This window comes from Podospora pseudoanserina, chromosome 2, assembly GCF_035222485.1.
Source record: "Podospora pseudoanserina strain CBS 124.78 chromosome 2, whole genome shotgun sequence".
NCBI classification, from domain to species: domain Eukaryota; kingdom Fungi; phylum Ascomycota; class Sordariomycetes; order Sordariales; family Podosporaceae; genus Podospora; species Podospora pseudoanserina.
In genome coordinates this window covers 1,669,031-1,684,534 of record NC_085921.1, presented here as the reverse complement: position 1 = coordinate 1,684,534, position 15,504 = coordinate 1,669,031, and the positions used below count along the sequence as shown (strand labels likewise).

The window sequence follows — 15,504 nt, the reverse complement described above, 5'->3', positions numbered from 1 at the left end:
TATGCTCGAAGCACCAATGAGGCAAAGGCGAAATAAAAATCAAAACACACTTTTATATGCGAGCGCGGTTCTGGTCTGTTCCTTGGTATATATGGGGAGGGCAACAGTTTCACCCGCAGCAGTTCGACCTATTGAACTGCGGCTCTTTGCAAAATATGCCGCATGAGACGATCGTCTGCTGGATGCTTCCACGACATGGCTGTGGAAAGGAACGGCTGAATTGTCGTCGGACGGTCCGCTGGCGAGACGAGTAAGCAATCAAGAGAATGTTTGACGGAACCAGTCACCAGACCAGAGGCCGTATCGGTTCCTGAAAAGCATCTTGCCATACGCCAAGTGTGCTCCGATCACGACGTTGCCAGTCCGTGTCTTGAAGATTTGATATCGAAATGCGGGTGCAGTCCATATAATTGAAGTTGGCCGGTGACTCCAAAAATGCGGACCCGGCAAGACCAAGACACAGAGAACGAAGTAGAAGATTGTTGGGGGCGCTCGTCGCAGTCCTGCCCTATGAGAGGCGTCAGGCGGCACCGGCCTGCAGCATTCTGCATTCCAGGCCCGACGGCTCCCAATAATAAGGGTCGAAACCCGCGCAAGCGTTGACAGAAATGGTGTGTGAGCTGGCGACCTGCCTGCCGTTGCCTAGGGATGAACGGTGGTTGCCTTTCGCATTTTTCTCTCTCTCTGCATGAAGAGAGCATCGTTCGGTGGTCCGCGGCTCAACCGAGTTGATCCTCTTTTTCGCACGCCTTCTCGAGTCTTCATCGCATTTCTGCCAAAAGCTCATGATCAGACGGCTAGATATCGCTTAGGCCTGGCACAGCCTGTTTTTGATGTCCATCTAGGACAGAAGTTCAACGCTGATTGATCACTGCGAGACCGGTACTCGGCCGTGCCTCTCAATCGCTGCCCAAAACAGTATCGGGCATTAAAGGCGCGAAACGAGTGCTCAGCTTCGTCACGATTGTGTCTCGGCAGCCGCTGAGAAGGGTCCCCGCCGAAAAAAAAAAAAAACCCACTCAGTTGAGGCCTTACGCACACTGGCACAAGCAGTCCACCACACACATGCTCCCAAGTTGCCATACGTGCAAGCGACTTGCAGGCTCTCATTGGTTCGCCACAGATCACAAGTATCCCGTCGTCTTTGCCCAACTATCCCAACCAGCGACATCGCATCGCGTTTGATAGCTCTTCAGCAGAAGCAGAGTCTTGTGTTGCGCCGGGCACTGTTGCTCCGTGTCCCGCATCTGCCCGAGTCTGCCAGACGATCTGCCTGTAATCTGCGAGATACACGCAGCATCTGAAGTCTTGGAGGCTCAAGCCAGAATCCGTAGTTCTGGAGCTCCAAGGTGAGGCCGTCCCTAGCCTTTTCCCCCACGATCAGGAGGACAAAAAAAGGAGAAAGAGAAAAAAAAGCATTGGACCCATCGGGCAACGTATCCAAACCGCTAGGCAGGGCAGTGGAGGGCAGGGCACGACAATCATCCGCCTCAGAATCAGGATCAGCATTCAACCAGCATTGACCAGCATATCAACACCAACGTCAACACAAAAGATATCTGGTGCGACCAAAACAGGTGTGTGTGTGTGTGTGTGTGTGTGTCAAGCCGTCACCTGGTCGATAACGGAACGGAGAGTGTTTGCTCCCTCGGTATCGCATCGTCTCGTCTCGTCTCGACTTGTTATCGATAATTCTTGTCTGGGGCGCCCCTCCTCAGGTGCCGTCCCCACCGTGGTCTTGGTCTTTTGGTGTCTGGGGGATTCTCACACCCCTGTCGTCTCCCGTCTGGTCCTCTTGTGGTTGTCAGTGGCTCTCCCCCAATCCCCAGCGAACCCCAGCCTGCTCCAGGCAAGCGAGACAGCGGTCTTCCTTGCCGCCCTCCACTCACAGCATATCCCCCCGCAGTGAATAAAACTGGTCACTGTCCCGTTCCTCCACCTTTTTTTGTTTCCTTAGGACAACCCATCCCATTTTCTGTCTCTAGGCGAGCGACTTTTCCGCCACCACCACTGAATTTACCATCCTGCTATCCGAAGTCGATCACTTTGTCCGTGGTATTCGCTGCCCTTGCACCCCACAAACCGCCTTGTCCTCAACGCTCGAATTACCGCCGCTGCCCAACCTGCCACATCAACCCACAATCTCATCCACTCGAGACTGGCCGGTCTCTTTGTCGAGGCATCGTTGCCTCTCGCAACAACACCAAACTCAACCATCTGACTTGGAGTCAGCCCGCCTGCAGACGAGCGGGGGGCTCGTATCGGCAATGTCTGGGAGGAATCGACCATCTGCTGCATGCGTCGAGGACGCTGACGACGCCGGAACTGTTTTTGAAGGCACCGCACGCTACGCTACATCTTGTGCCCCAGGCAGTCCCATCAAGCAGCCAGCAAACACCGGACGTGTCCGGAGAGAAAAGAGCAGGAAGAGCGAGACCTCGCCCATCAACGCCCACACCGACTCGGACTCGACGCTCCCTCGAAGAGAGAGAGATTCTACCAAGAAGCCCAGCACTCACAGGGATAAGTCTGCTTCGGCAAGCAAAAAAGCACTCATGACTTCAAGACCTGCTCTGAAGCCCACGAGGACGGCGCCGCCCGACGCCCGTTACTCACGCAAGTCTGTAGACGCACACGATGCGCAATATTTCGGCGTCAATGAGCCAGCACCTGCCCCGGCGCCTGCTGCCACTCGTCCCCGTTCCAAGACCACGAGACCGACCAGTGCCTATTATGGCAGCTCACCTTCGAGACCACCTTTAACCCACCAGAACAGGTATTACAGCCAGACGCCAGGCCCACAGATGAACTCGGGCTTTGCGCCACCACCTCTTCCGAACCCACCTCAATGGAGCGGTCCTCCCCCTCCCGGCCCCCCCCAACCACCGGCACCTATGTCAGCGCCCATGCAGATTCCTTATCCTCAACCAGGGTCGTCCCCTGTGGTCATGAATGGACCAGGACCAGAGTACTTTTCGCGACCACTTGAGTCTCGCTTCGGCAGCTACACGCGGCCACAGTCAGCGATGGGCTATCGCCCTCAGCAGCCACCTGCCATTGAATATGGTAACGAGTGGGAAGAGCCACAAGCGCCTCCCAGCAAACAATTAGCTCGGCGTCCATCCACCAACAGGAGGATGTCCAAGGTTGAGACGGACGATAAGCGCATGATGCCGCCACCTCCTCGCAGACCCCAGTCTGCCAGGCCGCTCCCAAGCAGTGGGTTCCAACCCCCTGCGCCCTCTACGCCAATCTCGCGGCGAACCCTCTATGATGATATTGAACGAACCGAGGATGACCTCTTTAACCTCTCCCCCATGGGCCCTGCCGATTACAACAACGCCGGCCACAGCACCCACCTAGCCTTCCGTCCCAAGCCACCTAGAATGAGCAGCGGACTGGCGGACGAGGCGTACGGCGACTACGATTACAACCCAATGCCGGTGGAGCCTTACGGGAAACATTTGCGACGGAGCTCATACTTTGGCGAATCGGCGGCTTCCAGCAGCGCATACGAGGATCAAGTTCGTTCAGCCACCCGTTATCAGGAAGAACTCATGGGCGGGTCCCCGCTCCCGCTAACCGCTGAAACTCTCGCAAAGGCCCGAAACGGAGGAAGCAGCAGAAGCTCAGGCAGCCGCGACGAGAGCGATTACCGACAGTCATACACGACGAGGACCACGCACACCAGTGCTCACGACGAAGACTTCACCATCAGGGTAAAGGGTAATACGACGCTCAAAATTGGCGGTGCCGAAATGGAATGCCATGATGGCGCCGAGATCAACATCACTAAGAACGGTGCTACGCTAGGCTACCGAGGCGGTGGTAGCGACGCGAGCTATGGCGACCACGATGACCGCCACACCCGGGTTGACCTCGATGACCGCCGAACCCGAGTCGATTTCCCTGTCCGGCCACGCACCCGCGGAGCCTCCCGCGCCAGGTCCATTCCTCGTGCCCCGGCTTATCCCACCTACCCCGATGCTGCCAGCCCCGAATATGAGTACGTCGGTGCTGACGACTACGCCCCCTCCATCCCACCCTATCCCCAATACCCTACCTCGTACTCCTCCTCTCGACCTGACGACCACTACTTTGGTCGGTAAACGGCCTGTTGGAACGCCTGGAGCGGCCAATGGCCAACCAAATGGCGACCCCGAGACGATCCAAGATGATGAAGATGATGAACCCCAACAAAAGGATGATGACGACGACGATGATGTTTTTGTTTATGTGTGCATAACTCTTGTTTCACTGGGGCGAAATATGAGCGAGCGTTTTTGCTTTTTTATTTATTTATTTCTTTTTTGGATACTCTTCTCAGTTGGGTTAACTGTTTGGGCGCGGGCTTTATACCCCCTCGTTCCTTTTGGTGGACAAGTTTGCAGAGAAATTCATGATGGGGTACCTTTCCTTACACCATTCTGTTTTCTTCTTGGGGACTTTTTATGTCCATGTTTAATCCTGTGCTACTAAAATACCATGGTGGCTTGCGGCAGGGTGGTGACTCTAGAAGTTGAGTCTTTGCGTTGTTGGCTCAAAGATATTGTCATGTACTATGATGTGGTTTCATGCTCCCTTTCGATCAAGGGGAGGGGGTATGGAACTTGGAAACTTTGAAAGGGGCACAGGGTTAAGGTTTAATATCGGGAGGCTTTTTTTTTTTTTTGCTTTTTGGGAAGAAACTGTATAGGGGTGTTTCTTTGTTTCTCTACCGGGGTTAATTCTGAAGTTTCCATATTATTATTTTCCTTGAGCAAGCCGTTTCAAGCCAGATTGATATCATTAACCTTTGTTTTGGAGAGTTAACAATGAAAGAGAGAATTGAATGAGGAGGGGTATCCATGCTGTGCAATTGGGATGCTGATCTCATGATTTTTGGAAGAAATTAGATTCGCCGCTACCTTGTTGTAAAATCTGCAGATCGACACTGCCTCTCTGCCACTCTCGGACCTGGCGTTGTACACGTGTTGCCAATGAGAGTTTACCCCTCTTGAGGCCGAACACGTTTAGCTGTGCCTGATTATAAAAAGGGGATGATTGTGGATCATCATACTATTATCCGTACTGCCAGTTAGGTACCAGTAGGACGAAACGGAGTGTGAAAATTCCAAATAGGTTGCGTTGCTATGCGGATGAGAAGGTCAGGTAGTCAGGACAACTGTCAGACGTCGTTCACTGGGGGGAATAGAGGCATGAGCCCCCAAATTAAACATGGCCAATTAATTTCTTTCTTGCAGCAGGCCGGGAGTGCTCGGGAGAAGGGATAGAGACACGGCATGAGGAGGTTATTGACCTATAACATGCGGGTTGATATCAGCTTGGAGATTGGTGGTTGGTGTTGAGGGGGGAGGACAGTGAGAGGGACGGTGGGAAAAGGCGGACACTGTGTGGGGTGGGAGGAACCAGCTGAGTGGGTTGTGACCGAGTGTCAAGGAAGATGGGGCTTGGCGAGAATGCGGGGTGGGATTGGTTGGAGGGTTGGAGGGGGTGAGGTTGAAGGGGGTGAGGTTGTGTGGGTGGTTGTGGGTGGTTGCTGGGTGAGGATTGTTTACTTTAGTTCAAACACAGGTTATTGACAGGGCGGCATGGCAGATATGCAGATTGCATAAAAGTTGAAGAAAGGAAGGGTGGTTTCCCTGGTGATTTGGATGATGATGACGAAGAAATAAGGCTGAAACTTGATTGTGTGTTCTGCAAGGAAGAGGCTTGGATTGATTTTCAGTGGAGTTGGAAGGCTGGGTGGCTGGGAAGGAAGGAAGGAAAGCTGCAACCCCAACCTCCTCCGTTTCTGGGTTAACCGGGGTGCGCAAGTGTGCGATTAAACCAACACCCACTTTTCGCTGCACCTTTCTCTCTCCTGCATTTGCAGTTGCACACACATCCCACGGAATCTGCTAATTTATCGACTGTTTTTTTTTTGTGTTGTTTTTTGGACGATCGTGGATTTTTGAGTGGGGGAGGTTGTTGTCGACAACACATACCAGCGACTTTCCACCTTCACAACCCCAACCCAACCTCATCCGAGACTTGACCACACACAACCTTTAGCCGGTCAGCCATCAGGCTTGACATCATCATCACGTTCCAGTCAATAGTCACCATGGCACCAACAATCCTCACCCTCCTCCGCCGTCACCTCCCCTCCGACATCCAATCCCTCGGCCCCCTAGCCGCCCACACCATCCTCCTCGCCCGCGACGGCGACGACACCAAAGACGACCCCGCCGTCAAGGTCACCCACCCCGGCGTGATCCACCCCAACGAGGTCAACAACAACGCCATCTTCGCCGTGTTCGGTCTTCTAGGCGCCGGGTTCGTCATCGTCGGGATTTGGTTCTTCTTCTGGGCCAAGAACGGGGGGTTTTACTTCAAGGAGGGGGATTGGGAGGATTACAAGTCTACCGTTCTTCGGCGTCCTAAAATCGGGCCTAACGGTACGGTTTACAGCGATGTGACTGCGTCGACTGTTTTGGGCGGCGGGAGCGTGTACAAGGATGTGGATGATAGGACTGTCGTTACGGGGGTGACGAGGGATGGCGGGGGAAGGGATGATGATTTGACTACTGTTGTTTCGGCCACGACGGGCATCACGGGCATTACCGGGGGGGTGTCGGATTTCTCGGGGAGGGAGAAGAGAAGGATGAAGAGGGAGCAGAAGGAGAGGGAGAAGGAGAGGAAGAGGGAGGATAAGAGGCGGGAGAAGGAGAGGAAGTCGAGGAGGAAGGTTGGGGCGGATGGGGAGGTGGTGGATGAGGAGGCGGAGAGGTTGGCTGAGGAGCAGCTGAGGATGTATAGACATGAGAAGGCGGCGAGGGTGGGGGGGATTAATCGGGAGGCGGATGGGAGTGAGTGGGATGGGAGCACGAATCCTTCTTGGTCGGAGGTGAGCCCGAGTGGGAGGGGTATGGCGGAGAGCACGGCCGATGGGGGCAGCGAGGTTACTGAAGGCTTGATGGCTGGACAGCAGAGGACGCCGAAGAAGGAGGAGAAGAAGGAGAGGGGTATCAGAAAGGTTTACAGCACTGCCGACAAGAATGCTGTGAGGGAGAATGAGAAGATCAGGGCCGAGGCGAGGAAGTTGAGGGAGGAGGGGAGACGGGCGGCTGCGCAGGAGAAGGCGCTACAGCCGAGGGAGTCGAGGAGGATTAAGAGAGATTTCAGCTTTACTGCCGGAGCGGAGGAGGCGGTTGCGCTGAGGAGGATTGATGAGGGGAATGAGATTGCGAGTGAGGGCACTTCGGCGAACACCTACTCTGATTACACGAGGGCTAGGTCCAAGTCCAGACCTAGACCTCCACCGAGTGAGGTTTCGAGCAGCATGCCGGGTGGATGGGCTCAGAGTGAGGTCAGCGCCGCTACTGCCAGCACTGACGACTCGGGCACCAAGGTCTACACGCACTCTCACCACATCCCCATTGCCTCTTCCGTGAGCGACTTTGCGTATGCCGAGGACAAGAGGAAGAGACGCGGTGGTGCCGGAGCCAGAAGGGAGAGAGAGAGGACTAGACGGGATGATACCAGCAGCGTTGATTAAGAGTTGTTCAGGAAGGGATGGATTTGGGACCCACGGATGGAGGGACGAGATGATGTTGGATGATGTTTGGAACAGGATGGGACCGGCTATGAGAGCAGGCGTTTGTTTATTTTGTTTATCTCACCGGTGGCGGTCTGTTTTATCTACTTGCGAAGCAAGCCTGTCATTCATGTTGGGATTATGTAGAGTTTATCATGACGGATCAGATCAATAAATGTCATTACATAGACTTTGGCCCTGGCCTCAGACGTTATTGTAAGATGAGATTCATCCCTGTGTCGATCGATGGCCGGTTCGGAGGTTGTCCGATCCATGAGGCCCGAGACGTTCGTTTCCGGCATTCCAGGGACCCGGCTGTCTGAGAGCGGACCGTCTCTTTTGGGTTTCCAGAACAATTGTCTCGGTTGGGTGTTCCATGGGGATTCCATTCCAGTCCTTTTGTTCAGTGTCCAAATCCCCTTAGGACTCGAAGGCGGCGGGACTCAGAGCGGACGTGAGCATCACAAAGTCTCAATGTTTGCGGTGATTCTTGTAGATTGGCCGTTCTATTTCGATGCAGCCATCTGTCGCAACCTGCAACCTCCACGTGGCTTCCTGGCTACCCATCAGACTACCAACAACGGCCGGCCCAAGAGGATGGTCCGAATTGCGTGCTGGCGAAACAGGTGGGTGGTTGTGGTTTACATCATCAGTGAGCATCGCACCGAGCACAGGGCAGCAGCGGCTTTGAAACTCAGCCAGGGCAGATGGTCCCTCGCCAACGCGCACCCGCCGCATTCAGGCGCTGTCTCAGGTTTCAGAGACTTGGGGCGGCGCAGGGTCTGCTGAGTTTATGCATTCGTCCGACGACTCCATTTCTCCTTCAAAAGAGAGATACTGCAGAGACCTTGTGGTTTGGATTTAGATACCCAACTGCAAAACCACTGCAAGACACATCAGCGAAAAGAGGGGACAGACCCCCTAGATAACCCCTCAGCGTCACCACCCTCCAATGCTTGCCGAGTTCCCCGCCACCTGATAGCGCCTAATCAGCTAGCCGAGGGGGGAAAGGCGGCTGCCTGATAGCGCGCCAACACCCACGTCCCTCTTGGCGCCAGAGACCGTGGCAGGAAATCCCAGCCTTTTGGTGTGGTGACCTGTTCCGGGCCAGCCCCATCCAATCCATCCATCATCATTCACAAACTCCATCTTTTCTCCCACCACTCCTCCTCAGGTCTTGGGTCAACTGATCTGAACTGGTCCTTTCTCCAGTCTCAACATACGCAGACTAACTTGTTCTCGTCTGTCTCTTTTCTTCTTTTTGTTCTTTTTTTTTTTCGTTTCTTGCGTTTGTCTTTTGCCGTATACCCCCCCTTGCGCAACCTCGACGAGTGGGCAGTGCCTCGATTCCACTTCCCCGTTGCTTATCGGCCTGCTTTCGTCATTCGTCATCTCGGCGTTCGTCCTGCGCCAAAGTCAACGTGACACCCCAAACGTTCCTGATCCATCCATCCATCCATCCATCGCCTTGTGCAGCTGGGCAAAAAAGTCTACTGCTTTTTCCAACGAACCCCGCGTCCACTGCGAAGAGCCATCGACCGCTGCGCTGCGACATCATCACTCGAACGGCCCGCCCGTCTCTCTTTCATTCGCCGACGCCTGGTTCTTGGGTAGTTCGCTACAGGTCGCTCGCCCGCAGGGATTGAGCGGAACGATTACGGACAGAAACAGAACAGAACAGGCCAACTGTGGACATCAAGAAGAGCAAGAGTTGGCCTTATCTGAAAGGGTGTTGCGGGTGCATGTGGTCCAGCCGTGATTGCCGGCAATCGGTTGTTCGCAGTGCGTGAGAGGTGATATCCAACATGACCAACAACCGCCACTCTTTCCACACAATGGATCGTTACGATCACTACCCCTCGAATCCAAACCCGGCCCCGAATGGCATCATCATCGGCCTGCTGTCGTCGTTCGGGTCGGCCATCGTGATACTCTGCGTGTTTCTCATCATCTACTATTTCAAGTACACATCCTCGGGCCGCATCTTCCTCGACCGGATCGGTCGTCCCGGCGAGTACGATGACGAGCAGGCGTTTGCACGGGAGGAGGCCGAGGCATTGGAGACGATGGATGACATGCAGAGGACGGAATATTTGAGAGCAAAGGGTACGTGCCCGGCCCTAACGTATTTTCTATCCAGCAAGGCCGGATCCGAACGCTGACATTGATTATTCTAGCCTTTATTGCTGCCAACCCCCCCGAGTCTGTGCAGACGGACATCTCGCTATCGCAGTATCTGGCTATTCAGGAGAAGGGTGTTTCTGCTTGGGAGTTTGAGCCGGAGCTGGAGATTGCCAACTGCTTTGTTGAAGCCCGTACGGAGATTGAGTTCTTCGATTCGGAATGCACCGTCATGAGCAATCTGCCAGTACCAAAACAGAACGAAGTCTACTACTGGGAAGCCAAGATCTACGAGAAGCCAGACAATACTCTGGTCAGCATCGGCATGTGCACGAAACCCTATCCGCTGTTCCGGTTACCAGGTAGGATAGAGACCTCTCTCTCTTGACGTTTGCGTTCGGATCTCGCTAACTGATCTGCTAGGCTTCCACAAACACTCTGTTGCCTATCTTTCCAATGGTTCTCGCCGCTACAACCAACCGTTCAAGGGCAACCACTACGGCCCCCAAATTGTTCAAGGTGACGTTATTGGCGTTGGGTACCGACCTCGGACCGGCGCTATATTCTTCACACGAAACGGGAAGAAGCTGGAAGAAGCCGCCCACGGCATGAAGACGCAAAACTTCTTCCCCTCGATCGGAGCGAATGGCCCATGCATCGTGCACGTCAACTTTGGCCAGGCCGGATTTGTTTTCATCGAGGCCAACGTAAAGAAGTGGGGTCTGGCCCCCATGACGGGCTCACTGGCACCACCTCCACCATACGGCTCTGAGCAAGGCAGCATTCTTCTCGAAACGGGACGGAAGGACGGATACACAGGGTCATACACTCGCGGTCATGGCGGAAGTCAGTCTGTGCAGCTTTACCCTAGGCAAGGCGGACCCGGTTTGAATCCCGGTCATACCCGTTCGAGATCTGGTAACTTCAGAGTTCTCCCACCCACCAGCCCAGGGCCCCAGCGCAGCCCAACCGATATTTCCCTTTCCCATTTGGTTCCTACAGAAGACGCCGGAGAGCCTAGCAGCGCCGCGGCAGCTGAAACACGCAACGAGGAGGGGGCGCAAAATGCAGGCCTTGGTGTTCACGACCCCAACCATCCGCCCCCACCAGAGTACACGAGCCCGGAACACTCGGATGCCGAGCGCGATGACAGTGACGATGAGAACCGGCCATTGATCAACATCAGCAGGAGCCGTAATGGCTCCCTGGCTACTGTTCGAGCGAGGAGCGCTAGCAATGCTCAGGGTCGGCCCATTCAGCAGCGCTCGTCACCAAGTCCTCCCATTCCAAGCTATCAGGATGCCATTTTGCAAGGAGCTGGGCGTGACAGAAGCGGCAGCGCCATGTCGTCGAGATCGGCGAGATCAGGAAGGACCGGGAGGTAAATAGTAAGGTTTGGGAGATGGGAGTGGGAAAGGGCGCACAGACGAGGCTGCCTTTTGTTGTCGTGACACAGCATTACATCACATCACATCACATCACGAGATACCATCAACCTTGCGGATTCGAGACCTTTTTTTCTTTTTTTGGCTACACAAACAACGGGTTTAAGGGGTTATGTGGCACCACCAACCTCCCAAGAATTCCAGCCGAGATACCCAAAGACAAAACGGTCAACTTGTAGAAAGTGGGCGGAGGCGGCTTCCTTTTGTTTCTTTTGTTTTCTTTTCACCGCGTTATTCACTACAGGCAATACCCGGAGCATCAGCATGTTGTTATATGCAAAGTTTGGGCAATGGGGGAAGGAGGGCTTGGGGATTTTCCCTTGGTGGATGAGGGTTTTCTGCATCCGAGTTATTCGAGATATGGCGCATAGGGGAAGGGTAAACAAACGGGCAAAAGGCATACAGTGTTTTTGTTTTTTTGCGCTCTCTGTCTGTTGGTGAGGGTTAGAAGTTTTCATTGTCATCTGGAGAATTGACTCTTGAGTATTTGCTACACCTTGTGTTTTGCTTCTAGAACTGAGTTGTGGTGGTGTTGGAGGTGGTCTTGGAGATGACGTCAGTTTGCTGGTGGTTTCTTGGGGGTTGCGGCTAAACCCTAACCCCTGTTGGCATTAGGAGGAGAAGTTGCGTTGATATGGCTTACTGATGATGAGGAGGAAGGTGCGAGTTGGAGAGTGTTGCTACTTACGATAAAGCCTGTCTATTGACAATAAATAACTGTTCAATCACCAAAGCTATACAATAGGTATCCTCTCCCTATCGTACAAATAGCAGCGACGATGCCAAGCCGCAGGTCCACATTGTGACGTTTGCCGATAATTAGCCACTGACCCCTGTTGACAACGCTAGCAGCGCAGAAACTTGGAGCGACGCGTTTCGCGTGACAGCAGCCCTCTGAGCCTCCCAGTGAACTTCATCACCGCCCTGCACCAAGCTTCCTTTCATCTCTGGCCATCAAGTACTGCGATAAAAGCATCAACAGTCTCCCTACACTACCAACTCTACACACCAATTCCTACTTGCGCCACTCGCAGCTGCCAGCTGCCCCTTTTTTTTTTTTTTTTTTTTTACAATGGCCGACTACAGCAGCATGAAGGTCCCCGAGTTGAAGAAGGTTCTTCAGGAGCGCAGCCTACCGTTGACCGGCAACAAGGCCGACCTGATTGCCCGTCTCCAGGAGGACGACAATCAGAAGGCCCCGGAAGCCGCAGAGCCCAAGGCCGGTAAGCCTACCATTACTCTCCCCTCCCTGCGAATGCGATCGCGACTGCGGTGATGGGTTATTTTACCTGAGGATTGCGCGTCGAGAATTTTCCATCTGTTCTTGCGCAAGCGATCAATCACACACATCGGTTGCGGTCGCATCTTCATCACCTCCTTCGATCGCATCAGCCCCTATCTTGTCGCATTCTAAACCTCGAAGCGCTTCCTCTTCTATTTCATCATGTTGTTCGACATCACTGACATCGAACTCGATCTCGGTCTAGACACCAAGCCCGCCGCTGCGGCGGAGGATGAGATCGACTACGACGACGATGATTTTCCTCCCATGGCCAAGAAGGCTGATGCCGCTCCCGCCGCCACTCAAGACAAGCCATCAGAGGAGAAGAAGTCGGAGGATGCGCCAGCCGTTGTCGAAACCAAGGCTGATGAGACTGCTGCCCCTGCCACCACCACCACCAAAGACGACAAGCCAGCTGAGACCACCGCCACAGAGGAACCCGCCGCTGCCCCAGCTGCACCTCTCTTCTCAGCGAACCTTGCCGCGACCAACGCGCAGACGGAAGCAGAGAAGCGGGCTGCTCGCGCCGCCAGATTCGGCATCACGCTAGACGAAAACTCGGAGGAGGCCAAGGCCGCGGCGAGGGCTGCCAAGTTCGGGGTGGCTAATGACCAGATCTCGGCTCTGGACAGCGCGCTGCCTGAGCGGGGGCCGAGGAAGAGGGGGAGGGAGGCGAAGGATGATGGGAGCAAGGTTAAGGGTGCTGAGGGCGGCAACAAGCGGCCGCAGCAGCAGCAGCCTAGTGCCAATGTCCGGAACAACAGCAATAACGGCCGTAACCAGCAGGGACGGGGCGGTCGTGTGCGTGGTGGTCCGGGTGGTGCTGGTCGGCAGCAGCGCAATGGGGGGGGTGGTGGTGCTGCTGCTGCGACGAAGCTGCCGCAAAGGGAGGAGGATCCGGCGGAGAGGGCTAAGAGGGAGGCGAGGGCTAAGAGGTTTGCGTAAGGGGATGAGTGCGGGAAAGGGGTGAGTATCTGGTTTTTGCCTTGTTTTTTTGCTGCGAGGTTGGCATTAAATGGGTAGCGGAATGACTCTTTTTGGTTTTTTTTTCTTCTACATGGATGGTTTGTTTTTTCGCTATGATTGTTGGAGGGTGGGAGAGGTTTATGTTAGATAAATACACTGGGCGGGAGGAAAGGGATACGGTTGGGTTGGGAAAGGGGGGTCTCTTTAGTGGAAATATAAAGCGGAAAATGAAGTGGCGGTTTTGTTCACTTGCTGCTGTGTGTGATGTGATACTATGGGGGGTGTCTTTGGAGACATTTGTTGGTGAGTGCTGTGGGTTCTTGAGATGTTGCTGTCTAGGTGCCTAGGCTCAAGCACAGCTGATAATACTTGTGATGAGGGGGATCTGGAAAGGGTGTGTTTGCCTGAGTGTGAGGGCGACAGGTACAGGGAGACTTGACCTTGTTCAGTTCATTAGTGTCACGGCTCAGAACTCTTTTTTATCCGGATTTCATCGCCTCTTGCTGGTGGGTCTATAGTTACTCATTGATGCAGCTGGACCACTGGGTGGGCTTTTGGAGAAGATGAATCCAGTGTTTAGAACTGCTGGTGGTGGCTTCTTTTGGTTGGTAGGGCTTGGAGTTATTCGGATCCCCTCTTGTATCATGTTGTTGGTTGATAAGCATCTTTGTATTCTCTTGAGATTTGATCTTTTTTTTTTTTTTTCAAAAGCTTTGTTGTGTTTTGATCACTCGTTACTCCTGGGGGGATCTTTTCCAAGCTCTGTTTTGTTCTGAGCTTTGTTTTGATCTGACCTCTGTTTTGATCTGACCCCTGTTCTGCTCTGGCCTAGAGATCCTCATGAACTCTTGTGTCCAGATATTTGTCTCTGCTGTTTATCCCCCTCACTTCCGGGCTCCAAAACCTCGATCTCAATCTCAATCTCGATATAAGGAAAAAAGGTTTCTGATGAGTTGAACCTAGCATTTGAGTCTCAGAAGGTGCAAGTATCAGTGGTTGTGTGGGATTGGAACAATTAGTAGTTTTGGTGATGGAATATCTCTGTAGACAGGTGTCTACTCAGTTTCGTCTATAATGGGGGGGCGTAGATGTTTTACTAAATCCTGCAAGAGGTATCTGGAGAGTGGCCGAGACTTTTTGGAGCCGAGGACGATGGTGTGCTGGAGATTTTTTGTATGAGATGGGCATCTTAGGTAGATTATGATAAGTACACGAGGGCTTGAGCGAAATACATCGTCAACACCTACGCTGTGTATCAGCTCAAGAGGCAATGCCACATGGGCCTCATCTTCAGGTCGGCCTTGTTTGGAGAGCTGTAATCATATGTGAACCTTTCTTCGAGATAGATCTCTTTGTGGTTCAATCCTCATTTCTGTTCACGTCCCCCCTTGGTGGATCTTTTTCAGAAACAACCATCTCCGACAGATCTCCTCGTAGACTAATTTTCCAGAATTGACTCTAGCATACCTAAGAGTGGTCTCAGTCTAGCATATCATGGCCTTGGATTCACTGTTATTTCGGTTGCGAGAACTTGAGGCGGCCTTCAAACCACTCTTACTCAGGATGACGCTCTCCCATTTGGGTTTCCGTGTAATCTTCTGTTCAAGTCAACCTCGCCCATCTCTCAGCACCAGTGAGTACTCAACATCGGCCACCTCACTCCCTCTCCCCCGAAAGACTCTGATACTCCACCAAGAAAGTCCAGACGGAGACCGATGCGGACTGCTGAGGAGGCTGCCAGGGATCTCATCTTCGTAGATCATCAGATGTAATGCGAAAGTGCTCTTCATTATACATCCGAGGAACGAGGTTATCCCAACACTGGAACCGCCAAGTTCCAAAAAAGGATCCGTAATAGCCGTGATCTCCCTCTCGCCAGCTAAGCCTCTTCCTTGACTGCGAACATGGCAGGTAGAACAACCGTAGAGCCGAGATGAAATCCATGCCCATGGTCCATGACCAACAACAACACCTAGCTCAGATCCCCGCCCCGAGTTCCATTCTTCACCAATAACTTTATTCTCCCTGTTCTTCAAGCCAGATAGCCGATCTCCCCCAACCCCATCCATATCCACGTTCACAAAAGTATCGAACCAGATAACCGGCCCCTC

The 15,504-nt window shown here is 53.5% G+C and overlaps 4 protein-coding genes across 4 annotated transcripts; all 4 read left to right on the top strand.

The window, feature by feature from the left end:
* Nucleotides 1-2,267: 2,267 nt before the first annotated feature.
* On the top strand, nucleotides 2,268-4,264 carry QC764_203670 (uncharacterized protein; the record flags this gene model as incomplete). The annotated part of the gene is made up of 2 exons (XM_062944068.1): nucleotides 2,268-3,524; nucleotides 3,603-4,264. The coding sequence occupies 2 exons, from the start codon at nucleotides 2,268-2,270 to the stop codon at nucleotides 4,107-4,109; spliced, it is 1,764 nt and encodes a 587-aa protein (XP_062802855.1). The 3' UTR covers nucleotides 4,110-4,264.
* Nucleotides 4,265-6,106: 1,842 nt separating this feature from the next.
* On the top strand, nucleotides 6,107-7,540 carry QC764_203660 (uncharacterized protein; the record flags this gene model as incomplete). Its single annotated transcript, XM_062944067.1, has 1 exon — nucleotides 6,107-7,540. One exon carries the CDS (start codon nucleotides 6,107-6,109, stop codon nucleotides 7,538-7,540), a length of 1,434 nt encoding a protein of 477 aa, XP_062802854.1.
* Nucleotides 7,541-8,511: 971 nt separating this feature from the next.
* Nucleotides 8,512-11,085, top strand: ssh4 (the record flags this gene model as incomplete). The annotated part of the gene is made up of 3 exons (XM_062944066.1): nucleotides 8,512-9,685; nucleotides 9,757-10,062; nucleotides 10,124-11,085. Exons 1-3 carry the CDS (start codon nucleotides 9,385-9,387, stop codon nucleotides 11,083-11,085), a joined length of 1,569 nt encoding a protein of 522 aa, XP_062802853.1. The 5' UTR covers nucleotides 8,512-9,384.
* A 1,132-nt stretch (nucleotides 11,086-12,217) lies between these two features.
* Nucleotides 12,218-13,531, top strand: QC764_203640 (uncharacterized protein; the record flags this gene model as incomplete). The annotated part of the gene is made up of 2 exons (XM_062944065.1): nucleotides 12,218-12,368; nucleotides 12,633-13,531. The coding sequence occupies 2 exons, from the start codon at nucleotides 12,218-12,220 to the stop codon at nucleotides 13,370-13,372; spliced, it is 891 nt and encodes a 296-aa protein (XP_062802852.1). The 3' UTR covers nucleotides 13,373-13,531.
* Nucleotides 13,532-15,504: the final 1,973 nt, after the last annotated feature.